Source organism: Arvicanthis niloticus, chromosome 4 (assembly GCF_011762505.2).
Source record: "Arvicanthis niloticus isolate mArvNil1 chromosome 4, mArvNil1.pat.X, whole genome shotgun sequence".
Classification (NCBI taxonomy): domain Eukaryota; kingdom Metazoa; phylum Chordata; class Mammalia; order Rodentia; family Muridae; genus Arvicanthis; species Arvicanthis niloticus.
Window position 1 is genome coordinate 63,671,874 of NC_047661.1, and position 13,822 is coordinate 63,685,695.

A 13,822-nucleotide genomic window follows, 5' to 3' on the forward strand; every position below is an offset into this window, starting at 1 on the left:
AGATATTAATATTATAATTTGTAACAGTAGCAAACTTACAGTTAGGAAGTAACAACAAAATAACTTATGGTTGAGGATTACCACAGCCGGAAACCTATTACAGGATCAGGGCATTAGGAAGGTTGAGAAACACTGATTTAAACCCATCCCACCTTTCAGCTTAAAACAACAGTTTCTAAGAACTCTTTATTAACTGTACATATTTATAAAAGCCTTTTCTTTGGATGTGAGATTTCTCAGCTTGGGAAGGCACTTGCCACCAAGTCTGACCACCTTCCACATGGCAAAAGGTGAGAATTGACCCGTGTTGTTTTTTGATTTCTATACATGTGCTATGGCACATACACACACTTCCATACACACGAATGAACATGTGCTATGACATATATATATATATATATATCCCTATACACACAAATGAATGAACACACACATGTGCTATGGCATATCCATATGCCGCACACATTCAAAATGAATGCGCATACTAATAAATAGATAAATGCCATTTAAAATTTTTTAAGAGCCTTGCCTTTGCTTAAACTGTATTACAGAATACACAGCAAAGTTTAGCATTTGCCACTACCATATTAAAAATTATACAGGTATATTTTTATAGTTTCTTGTTAATTATTTCCAAGTAAGTTAGATAACTACGCCTTACCAAGGAAACTGCCAATTCTCTAGGCACAGATCACCTATTCCTTATACTTAGAGGATCTACAGCAGCACACGGCAAATCTCTGTGAGGTTAACACATGACATGGACAGCTCACAGTTGGCTGTCATCTTAGAACATGGTAAAGTTAAAACAAATTATAACTGTGAGTCCTTCACTGTCTCCAATAATGATCAACATATACAATCAAAATGCAAAGGAGAAAAATATATTTCCTGATTTAATTTTCAAATTTCCTGTAAGAATGTCTGTCCTCAAGAGACAAGCACATTCCTGCGAGTAACAGGAGTCAGCGGCAGAGCAGGAATGACATTAAAAGGAAGGAAATGAAGAGCTGCCCCACCCCCACCCCAGGCAAATCTGGAAATAATTAACAAGAAAACTCAAAGGAAGTCAACGTTATACTTTGGCAATCTGCAGAGAGCCGATCCATTGCAGCCATGAGTGTGGCCAATCACCAGTGACTCGTTTTCATGTGAGTCACACATCAAAGCAGCATCCTTCAGGCTGTCGCACATCCTTCACATGTGTCACTCACTTCTCTCTCCTGTATAAAATCACACTTGCCACACAGTTCACAGTGTTTGTCCTACAAAGCATGAACACTGACTTCTAGTTTTTGAATGGCCTTTGGTAAAATGCAAACCCTCAGTTACTTGCTCCACTTGCTCTGATTGAGCAAGCAAGTTTCCAGTCTACACTCCTGCGTGAGGCATAATTTGTCTGAATGTGTGGCCACCTTATGCAGAAACCCTAGTAGCAGGAGCCTTACACTTCATCTTCACCACAGCCCATAAAAGCAGTGTGACCTCTCTCACAAATGGGAAATGCAAGCCTCTGAAAAGCTGAAGAAAAGCTTGCAAGCTTTCCAGCTGCTTGAGAAAAACAAAAACAAAACCCTGTTGTGGGTTAGAACAATGCTCAGAACAGGAGGCACAGAACCCATGCCTACCTGTTAGCATGCCCACTTCTGATTTACAGAGGTGGGTGTTTCAAGTTAAGCTTCTACCTCCAGCTTCTAAGAGGAGTGAAAGAGAGGGGTGGAGCCAAAACGACATGGGACATTAACTCTCAGACCAGTAGGACAGGAGTATATTGACAGCTACTACTTTATATGACTTGGTAAATCTGGCTTATGTTGTTTATCTCTTACACTGTGTTCCAAGAAAACCAGAGCAGTGGGAAGAGAAACCCTGTCCTTCAATCACTCAGTATAAACAACAGCTACCATCAATTTTGAAACAGTTGGATTCACAGTACTACCAAGACCTCTTGCTTGCTTCTATTAAGATTACCCAAGTACCCAGTATAGTTAGTTACTACGGACTATGGTAAGTCTAGAATTAAAGCATAAGAACCTACATTTGGCCTTTTTCATTTAAGGCAAAGCATCTCTGCCTTATACCATTGGCCAAAAAATGTATAATAAGCACCCGTGTACCCAACTTAAGACAGAACTGACCAGCTATAAGGCTCAAATGTTCAGTAAGTTATTTGTTGAACCAAGAAAACATAATCTTTATTTTCAAGCAACAAAAATCAATTATGACAGCAAATTTAATCACACTGATCTTAACACTAAATATAAATGGTCTAACACACTAAAAGACAGAAATTGTCGGCTTACATAAAAATGCAAAACCCAATTACATATCCTTACAAGAAACCCACTGCAAACAAAAAACACAAAAATAAAGATTGAATGTACTAAGCAAACTTTAACAAAAAAAAAAAAAAAAAAGAAAAGAAAGATTTTTTTTTAATTGACCCTTGTACCCATGGGTTTCACAAACACTGATTCAATCAGCTACAAGTAAAAAAAAATATTCAGGGGAAGTAAATGCATCTGTACTAGATATGCACAGACTTTTACATTTTTGTCATTATTCTATAAACATAATTATTTACAAAGATTTTACATTTATTAGGTAATAGTCTAGGCATGGCTGCAGTAAACTGCATTCTGGAAAGACCCACAGTAAGAACTGAGGGAAAGCTCTGGCTGAAAGTTAAAGATGTGAGGTCCTTAGTCCAAGAGCCTAGAGAGCTAAGTCCTGTAACTGAAGGACTGTGCTGAGAAGCCCAGGAGGACACTCAGCTGAGAATGCAGCCCTGCCATATCAGTGTACCTACGCCTCAAACAAGACCGTGAGCCAGAGGGACTCACTGAAGCCAGGCCTAGGTTTCAGACATGCAGAAATGGATGGTATCAGTGCTTGTTCCTTGAAGTTACAGTATCTGAAGTTACACTGTTTTTTCACCCAGTAAAAGATAACAGAAGACCTAACCCAGATTTATAAAAAGACTGCAAAGCAACATACTTATTTAGAATATGACCACAAGTAATGAAATAATTAACAAAAACAGAGCTACATAAAGACTTAATTTCCAGGAATCCCGAGGTAAAGAGGTCAAAGTGCCTTCGAAGACCCAAGATCTTTCACTCAGACTCTGCCATTGTTTGGAACAAGTCTTTAGCCTCGCGCGTCTTCATATAAGTATACTTCTCTTTAAAGTCTAGACTACACGTGATCACAGAAGCACCTCCCATCGCATGCCGTTTCTTTCTCTCATCTGGTCACTTAGAAGTATGGTACAGCTGAGCTTGCTGTTGCTGGCTGCCTCACACTATCTTCATCCCCGTACTCACCACAGTCCACTCTCCCTTCTACAGATACAGCAGCCTCTCCCTGACACAGCACATCTCTGCGGCCTGGGTGAGACACTGGCTGATGTGCTCTGCTGTGTTGTCTCTTGACTGACACCACCCATTGGTACACTTCACTGTCCCCTAATCACCAAAGCTCACTTGTGCTGCAGAAAAAAATCGTGACTGGGTTTTTCCTTCTACCTGTCCCATGACAGAGTTCTGACCTGCTCGACCAAGAAACTGAACACCATTCAGAAATCGTTCAAAAACCAAACTGTTGCCTATTTCTGACTCATGTCTCACAAACTGATGAAATACCTGTAACACAAGTCTTGGAAACATGGCCTCAGTTGTTCTTATGATCTAATCCTAGGCTTTTCCTGATGCACAACCTAGCCTCACACTTCTTAGTATTACTCTATAGTCATATTCAGAGGAGAGAGAGAAGACAGAGAGGGGGAGGGAAAGGGGGAGGGAGGGAGGGAGGGAGGGAGGGAGGAAGGAAGGAAGAGAGGGAAGGAAGGAGAGAGAGAGAAAGAGAGAGAGAGAGAGAGAGAGAGAGAGAGAGAGAGAGAGAGAGAGAGAGACTGAGACCTCTAAAGAAAATTACAACTTTTCCAGGAAATTTGAAGCTAGTCTTCCATTTGCATCACCTACGAGAACGAGCATGTTTTAGATAGACTGTTTCCCTTAACAGAGTACACGCTACATTAGTAAACACACATCATGTTTACTACAGAACACCAGCAGTGCATGGCAAAACCACATACTACATTTGTGGTAAGACTTTAATACAAGTGTCTGTGAGCTAGGGGGTCTGAGAAAGAGTCTCAGAAGTATGAGACTCTGACTAAGAACAGACGAAGGAAAACTGAATTCACAAAAGTGACAAAAGCAAAAATCAAGGCAGAAAATGTAATAAGGTTTAAAAACATTAGCCACGTTACCATAGTTTCAGACCCTTGCCATGTCAAAGGTTTGATTCAAGGTGGGACTACAGGGAGATGGGAGAAGCTTTAGTAGGTGGGGCCTAATGGAAGGAAACGAGGTCACTGGGAGTATGTCCTCCAAAGACATTGTGGGCACAGGCCTTTTCCTATTTGCTCCCTGACTCATGATACACTTTTGCCATGAGACATGCAGAATCATATACTGCTGGTTGTTTTATAGCTGGCTTATTTCCCTAGCATATCTTCCGGGCCCATCACATTGTATTGTGTATCGAAATTTATTCCTTTCTAAAATGAATAAGACTCAATTTTCATTTTCCCTTGGCAGATGTTTGAGTAGCTGCCATCTTTACTAAATAAAAATAAGAATTCTTCCCTGACCATGAATTACAAAACCTCTTCAGTATTATATTTTCAAGTCTTTGGACACAAAGGTTTTATAGTCACCACTGAAGAAACCAATGAAAAGTCAGCAAAAGATTAAAATAAAATTACATCTTCTCCCATACACATATCCACGTATAAAATGGAGCTCCACACCACAGCATCAGGGAGCTGCAAACAGAAACAATGCAATACCACCACGTTGATTATGTTGTTAAGACACTCACATCATCTACTGACCACACCGCTGTATGATGACAGAAAAACTCAGTCTCCACAGATGGAAATGCACATCAGTACATCTACACTGGAAGGCACATAGAACACACACTAATCACACAATCCAGAAATGATGACCCTCGGTAATACCCAAACAAGTTGAAAGCCTACACTAGACAAAAACATGGACACAAAGGTCTAATAGCAGATTTTTCATAACCGGAAGCATCCAAGATGTCCAAAAGCTCAATGCATGTATTGAGATATACTGAATGTGATAAAATTTATTCATTGATAAGGAAAAAAATGAGCTCTCAAACCTCTAAAGACACAGTGGAACCTTAAATGCATCTTGTTAAGCACAGGAAGCCAATTTGTGAAGACTGCAGATGTAAAGACATAAAAGGTCAGCTGCCTCTGGAGGCAGGGCGGCAGTTGTAACAGGAGCCTGGTTACAGACAGATCCTGTCTTAAAAAGAGGAAGAGCAGTGGTTTCTGGGAGCTGAAGAACTATAAGGATGAACAAGCAGAGTAAGGAGGAGTCTCAGACAGTGACACTCCTGGGTAAGACATTGTACTTGTAGACACATAAAATCATGCATTTGTCAAAATCTGTTAGTTGGGAGCATACACTTATAATAGTAACACTTGAGAGGTGAAGGCAGAATAACCATGGGTCAAAGTCTCCTCAAATGCAAAGCAAGTTTATGGCTGGCCTAAGGCACAATGTCTCAAAATAATAAAAAATAAATAAATAAATAAAAATAAACCAAAAAGCAAAAAAGCAAAAGAATAACATAAAAAAAAAAAAAAAAAAAAAAAAACCTCACAATAAGGCAAAGCAGAAGAACCTCACTCAATCCCCAGACCATGTAAAAATAATGCCAAGCACAGTGGTGCATGCTTGTAAACCTAGCACTGTGGAGGTGGAGACAGGAGGATCCCCGGGACACCATGGCCAGCCAGTCTAGCTAATTATTCTAGTCAATAAAAACCCTGTCTCAGTAGGAGGTGACAGCATTCTGGAAGACACCAAACATTGTCCTCCAGTCTCTCTCTCTCTCTCTCTCTCTCTCTCTCTCTCTACACACACACACACACACCCATATACATAGGATATACACACACGAGTGCATACACACACCCTATACCCTTCCTATATACACGTAGAAGGAAAAAACAGCCAGAAAACAGTGAGCCCCTTGGCCTAACAGGCTCTAGCTAATAACGTATCAAAACTGGCTTACCAACTATTATTCATAGATATTCATTAACAATACATGACACAAACAACAGGAAATTGTGAGACTGAGGCAGGAAGGGACAGATTAGGGATTCTCTCCCCTTTTCCGTCATTCCCTGTAAACCAAATCTAAAACTGCCCCTCCCAGAATCTACTGATTTTTTTTTTAAAGAACTAAAATACTAGAAACTATAACATAGGAAAATAAAAGGTAAAGTATTCTAAGAACATTGTATAGTTTTATGTTGTTATGCTTGTAGTGTTTGGGAGGGAAACCTAGGGCTTGTGCAAGCTGTGGAAGCAGAAGCATCCTGCCACTGAGCTACACCCCCAGCCATACCTTTTATGAGAAAGAGATGTTAATTTTCTTTAGACATTGAGCCCAAATAAGAATGTATGTTTGAAGTTTAAGGGAAACCACTGAATGAGAAAAGCATTAAGGGAGACACTTCTGTGCTATAAAGCACATCGCTTCAGAACTGTGGAGACTTACCTGAGAGTTCAGAGCCTCCAACCTGCGCTTCCTGGCATGAAGAGCCTTGCTCGGAAAAGCCCAATAGTAATTGGATGTCCCAATCCTCTCGCAGTCAACCATCCCGTCATCCACCAAGCTCTGAAGGACTTCTTTCACTGACATGGCAGCTGAGGAGACAAGTTCGCAGACGCTATGTTAAGCAGCATCCTAAGTAAAATTCAAAAGCAAATAACTAGAGAAGCATTGCAGAGCATATCACAACTAAGAGCTAGGCAGCTATGTGTGCGCCAAAAGTGAGGTGAGCCAGACAGGTGACCCACATCTCAGGTCCTTTCTTCCACACAGACCTTAGGAGCTTCTGTGGGAGTGAATGTGGGCAGAGGCCATGAAACTCAAAAGGGGCAGGAGAGAAGAAAGATAAAAGAGGAGGTGCAAAGGACACCAGAACATAGTGACATGAAGGTGGCAGTGGAACACTGGGGGTGGAACAGCCCCGGTACTCAGAGGGTGACAGAGACAGGGGCGGGCAAGGGGACTAACAAAAACAGAGTATATGTCACAGTACCATAAGAAAACCTGCTACTTTGTGTGATAATTTAAAAATAAATAAACGTGTTCTATACACAGTGATGGTCAATACATTTCAACTACAACTGTGCTATATTTATTTTTGTAGTGCTAGGATTCGAAACCTGGTTTGAACATGTAGATAAGTGCGCCACGGCTAAGCTCCGCCCCTAGCCTTTTCAATCCAGTCTAAAGACAAACTAGAACAAAACAGTATGGCTCCCGACCACCAAATTACAACATGGAAAGATAGAAGAAAGGATTCAAGAAGACTAGTATTATCAACATGGGTGGGAAATACTGCAGTGTGTACCTAAAACTTTACATGTATGCCTTTCCTTCTTGAAGAAATTTCACTTGTATGAACTCAGCCACAGAATATAAAGATAGACATCCATGTTTATCAAAGCATTTTTTTTAGTATCTAAAGAAATTAGAAAGTAGCCCAATAATTGAACTTCTAAAACCACAATGCAATGTCATAAGCCAATTTTAATGCCACGGATAAATAAATGCTGCCCTGTATAGCATATGGAAGAATGGGAAGACAGTAATGTGAGCAGAGTTTGGATGGTAGACAGATCAAATGTGATTTTTACTTTCTTATTCTTTATTTATTTTCCAAAATAATAGACATGTATTACCTTCAGCTAAGAAAACTAAAAGTTGTAAAAGATTAAACAATATAGAAACAAACTAGTTCCAACATTTAGGACTAAGATTTAAAATCAGAATCTACTAATAATGCTTACTTCCTATGTACCAAAAACTATATCCCCATTTAAATATCCATTTAAATTTTTCCTAGAGCAGATCTCTAGCTATAAAAGTTATTTAAAGTTTAAAGATCTAATAAATAAAATCGACACCAAATGTGCAAAACATTCACCCCTACTCATAAAGTACAAACTGAAATACAGGTAAAGGACTCTAAAACTGAGAGGAGCCAGTGTGGAGGCTCAGTGACCGAGGGCTCTCCTCGCATGGGAAGGATCCGGATAGAATGCCCAGGACTAAAAAGGAAAAGAAAAGCCAGGGCACACAGTTTGGTCAAGCCTTTGCTGAAGGCAATTTAAGAATACATAGTCAAACTCTGAGGGCTATGTAAGCCTTTATTTTCCATTTTACTTCTGGAGATAGAGCCTAATGAAATAACCTGAGAGGTGGACAAACACTTATGGATGAACCCACAGAGCAGACACTTAAGCAGCAGTTAAGACACCACCAGAGAACACTGGCTTCAGAAGGGTAAGGCTCTATGCTCATTCCCCATTCCCAAAGTTCTGGCAAGCAGGACATGACAGTCACTGGTGAGGCTGCTTTGCTTGCTTTGCAGACAGCCTGTATTTTCATTACAGGTGGCCTTTCCTCAGGAGACATGCACAAAGATCTTCCTGTTCTTAAAATTAGAGTTTCACTTTTTTTTTTTTTTTTTGGTTTTTCGAGACAGGGTTTCTCTGTGTAGCCCTGGCTGTCCTGAAACTTACTCTGTAGACCAGGCTGGCCTCGAACTCAGAAATCTGCCTGCCTCTGCCTCCCAAGTGCTGGGATTAAAGGCGTGTGCCACCACTGCCCGGCAGAGTGTCACTCTTTTTTTTTTTTTTTCAGAGATTCACTCTTAAAACCTCACATAATCATTTATTTCTGCATTTGACTGTGACAGTCTCTCACCATTATCAAACTAACTCAACTCATGATTTCCCAAGTGCTGAGACTATAAAACTCCCTCATGAAGGTCTGATTTCCAGAGGGTTGGAGATTCAACATATGAATTATGAAAAAGCACAGCTCAGTCCAGAGCACAGAGCATGTTAATTACACAATATTTTTAGCAGCAATATTTGTACACAATCTAGATCAGTGGTTCTCAATCTTCCTAACTCTCCGGCCCTTTAATACAGTTCCTCATGTTGTGGTAGCTCCCAACCGTAAAATAATTTTCATTGCTACTTTCTAACTGTAATTTAGCTACTGTTATGATTAGTAATGTAAATATCTGTATTTTCCAGTGATCTTACATGACCCCTGTGAAAGGGTCATTCAACCCCCAAAGGGATCATGACCCACAGGTTAAGAGGCACTGATCTAAATATAAATAGTCAACAACAGATGACCAACTAAGCAAGTTTGATAAGTAGTCACATGATAGAATTCATCTTCCAAAACAAGTTATATACACATGCAGATGAAGTGTTATATAAAAACAGATACATGGCAAAGTGCAGCTCAGTGGTAGAGTACTAGCCTATGCGTGAGGCCCTGGGTCAATCCCCAACACACTCACTGCCCCACCACACATACAAATAACCGCAAACACAAAACTGCACAAGCAGGATGATTCCCTCTCAGAATGTCAGATCTTTACAGATCTACACTGACAAATTAAACTTCAAAATATTTACAATGATCGTGACTTTAGAATAGAAAAATTAGAATGTTTTTCTTCCTTAGCTCAGTGATTGGAGCTGCTGCTCTACCTGTCTCTCCTGAAAGCCTCTGAAACTGTGAGCAAAACTAACTTCTCCTTTGAAGTTGTTCCGGCAGGCACTCTGTCATAGCAACACAAAGTCTGATTAGCAGGTAAGTGTAATCAAAAAATAAGGATTGAGATGAAATCCCCTTGGGTGCAGAACCAGTCCTAAGGTCAATGACTGTCACAGAGAAAAGGGAACAAACAACAAAGAAGGAAAGGACAGATGCTGCCAAGGATAAGCAATCAGGCTCACACAGCTGGCAGCCAGCGGCTCCTAGGACAGAAGGAAAGGGTTCTTCTTCAGTCTCCCAGGTAATTCAGCCTCGGGAAACGAATGCACTATGTAAAGATACCAAATTATATTTGACAAACACTATAAAATAAATGAGACAATCTTTATTTCTTTTGAAACAAACAATAAAATAAGAGTGCACATGGGTAAAAGTATATATGCAAGTGCACATAAGTATTCTAGGGCAGAGGGTCCAAGCTCAGAGACTGCTTTGATTCCTAAGGAGTGTCACATGAGGCTTTTACAAATATATTTATTTCTAGATGTTTGCATTGTCTATAAAAGGAAAAAACAGTGCATAAAAGACTGAATCCTGGGTCCCCAAATCCCCATCTTCCACCAGTCTCTTTAATACTTACTGATGCCTTTCTCTTTGGGAGCAAGCTTCTCCAAGTCTTTCAGTTGGAATACATCTTTCTGGTTAAAAGAGTTTAAGAAGATAAGAAATATATAGTTACTTTCTACTACTTATTTATATTTACAATAGCTATGTTCATAAAACATAATATCAGAAAGTTATGTCTACAAATAAATAATGTACTAGAACTGAGCATTTTAAAACTAGAAGAAACTATCTCACTCAGTGCCATCCATAGATCTGAAGACAGACAGACTTCTACATGAGCACAGTTGTCTAGTCACAACTGGATCAACAACAACACATCTTCTGATCGAAGCAAGAAAATTAGCTCTGGTAAGTAATCTGCGCCATCAGATAATGTGATGCTCTGACATTCTGATGTTCAGAAAACCAAAACACGGGAGGTTGGAGAGATGACTCTGTGGTTAAAAGCATTCACTGTTCTTACAAATGACCCTGATTTGGTTCCCAATATCCACATGATAGTTCAGGACATCTGGTGTCCCTTTCTGGCATCTGTGGGCACCAGGCACACACATGGTATACATACATACATGCAGGCTAACACTCATACACATAAAAAATGTTAAATAATAAATCTAAAAAAAAAAAATCCAAATAAACAAACAAGCGATGCTCACCCCTACCCCTAGGGGGGAAAAAAGGCTCAGTGATGGGAGGATTGCCTGGGACCCAAATTTTGAAGCCAGTCTGGGCAATATAACAATATAACAATATAACAAGTCCATATATCAAAAAGAAAGGAGGGGGGAGCAGAGGAAATGAGGGAGGGAACGAGAGCCAAAGAAAAGAGAAAGAGAGGAAAATGCTTTACTTGGTACATATCATGCTCCACAGACTCATCAGTGGCAACTAAAAGTTAGACAACTGTCCACGCTGGTTTTTATTTAAGGTTTTATGAAGCAGTTAGCTCTGTGTGATAGAAAAACTGTCCAGCTCACGCTGTGTCCCAAGCACTGATCCACTTACTGACCCATAGACTGATACACTTAATATACACAGAGCAAAATCCATGGATGGAGTATTTAACCATGGCCAGGGGACATTCTTGCTGACCTCTTCTTTCCTCTGAAGTGGTAAAAAGCATTTGGTCAGGGAAAGTGAAATAGTCTGGAAAGACTAGCACATTTAATAATTAGAAAGAAGTCCTGTGGGCTGGAGAGACGGCTCAGCGATTAAGAGCACTGACTGCTCTTCCAGAGGTCCTGAGTTCAATTCCCAGCAACCACATGGTAACCATCTGTAATGGGATCCAATTCCCTCTTCTGGTGTGTCTGAGAGAAGCCCTGTGACTAGGATGGGATAGGGAACCACTGCTTTCTAAATTAACTGAAAAAGCAAGTTCAAGTGAACAAAAACTAAACCTTGATAAAGTCTAAAACCATTGCTCACCCAAACAGACATGTTGAGAAATTGAGAAGACAAATAACTACCTAAGAGAAAATATTTGCAAAATATCTACTGACAAAGCAGCCTGGAATGTAGAAATACACAGTGTCTCCAAAACAAAAGGACTAGAACGAGGATGATGTTGAGAAGTGCAACTGCGGTCTCCTCATGAGCTGTCCTTACTACAAATGTTTTTAAAAACATTCCCAAGGCATTGTTGGTGAACCATTCATGATTAGAAGCAGCAGGGTACGGTGCTTAGCCAGCATTCGTGATTAGAGGCAGCATGGTACATGATGCTCAGCCAGCATCCGTGATTAGAGGCAGCACAGGACACGTAGTTGATTAGAAGCAGTAAGGTACATGGTGCCTAGCCAGCATCCGTGATTAGAGGCAGCATGGTACAAGGTGCTTAACTAGTAAGTTTTCTAATTAATTCTGAAGGTATTACACTTCCATCAGTGTGACTGAAAAAACAGACTATAAACATAACCCTATTTAACATGTATACAGCAATATTTGTTTAGAGTCTGCATTTTCTACTTAACACCACTAGTGAGCATTTATTTAGTCATGACACTGTCTTGGAGAAGGGCCACATCTAATGCCAAATTCTATAACTGACAGTATAGTAACCATATTTGAGTTTGTTGGAATTTTACTTATCAAGAATGGAACTAGAATCCAAATTCCAGAAACTGAATTCCAGAATCCATGCAACCTTGGACCATAATATTGATTTGTTCTGGATCTGGAGGGGCTGATGCCTAATAATTACCCACATTTGGCATCAGTGGACCCCAGATATACTGTGTCTCATTCCACAGAAAACAGACGCAATGCTTTCCATTATGTTTCCAAAGTTCACTGTTTTCAATTCCATCCCCCAAACTGACAGATTCAATAAGTAATCAGCAACATATTATATCATAATGTGAAGATAAAATAGGAAACCATGAACTGAATGAAACAAACTAATAGAAATAACGATTAACCCTGCAGAAAAACTCGATGTTGAACATCTTTAAGTGGCCAGTCTTTAGTGTTAGACTTTAGTGTCAAAATGCCATTGAAGGTTGAAGGTGAACATTTTTAAACCAGAAAAGGCCAACTTTGTTATTTGAGAAAACTAATACTGAAAGGATAAAATCATTTCACTGACTACTTTCCTTGGGTTTCTACTGCCAGGAAGAAACGAAATCTGCTTTTGCTCTAAGGCTACAGGAAAAATTTTCAACTCAGCCAAAGAAAAACCTAAAACAAGCTTTGTCTTCAGAACAGCAGTTTTGCACTGGCTCTACAGCCATAAAGGTGAGACCCAGGCTTTCTAAAATCCTGGGAACATTGTAACTGCTTTACTGAGAATCTGCACTATCAATGAAAAGGAATTCTGGCAATGTAATATTTTATTTTACCATTTCCCATTTCCCACTGCACAAGATGAAAACAGCCAGTGGACCAAAGGTCCTCCTGAGCCACCAGGACAATCTGGGGAGATGGTGGGTGGGCACAAGGCCTGTTAGCACTTGTTTCTTTACAAAAGAACAGCCCATGTTTAGGAACATGTGAAGAAAGTAGGATGTAGAGCCTGGGTTTGAACTCTGACAGTGTCATTTAGTGAAGCTGAAACTTTATTTCCTCTTAGTGACTGGCAGACATCTGGAATAAATTAAGGAGTCCTGGGTATCATCATAAATGTTGCGCTGTAGACAGACTGGTAAACACAAAGAAGCAAGGTATTTGTGCTCCCTATAAAACCAGGTGACCCTCCTGTTTAGACCCGGCTACTGTCCACTCTTGTTCTCTGAGATCCAGGGTAGGCTGTTCAGACACTCTGTCTCTAGAGTACTCATCTGTAAAGCAAAGCTGATGACCTTACAGGACTGCACACTGGTGAATTCAGAAAACCTACACTACATGCTTGGGCCCGGTCTGCACCCAGGCAGCACTCAGTGAACTATTACAACTATTTCAGACAGAAAGAGGTCACCATCAACTATATAACTCAGAAAGAAAGTTGCACTATCAGTCTAGGACAGTCCGGATAAAACACTATGAATAAGAGTATGGCTCTTTCCTAAGCCACAGCTCAGAAGAGCCAAAAACATTTGCAGAATTTTAT

At 40.1% G+C, this 13,822-nt stretch overlaps 1 protein-coding gene across 2 annotated transcripts in view; it reads right to left on the reverse strand.

The window, feature by feature from the left end:
- Mnd1 (meiotic nuclear divisions 1) overlaps positions 1-13,822 on the reverse strand; it is a 77,137-nt gene that overhangs the window by 56,305 nt on the left and 7,010 nt on the right. For both annotated transcript variants that reach the window (XM_034500868.2, XM_034500867.2), the window contains exons 3-4: positions 10,289-10,346; positions 6,616-6,764 (exon numbers count right to left, since the gene is read on the reverse strand). In XM_034500868.2, the coding sequence (XP_034356759.2) occupies positions 6,616-6,764; positions 10,289-10,346 (207 nt within the window). The remainder of the gene's footprint in view (positions 1-6,615; positions 6,765-10,288; positions 10,347-13,822) is intronic.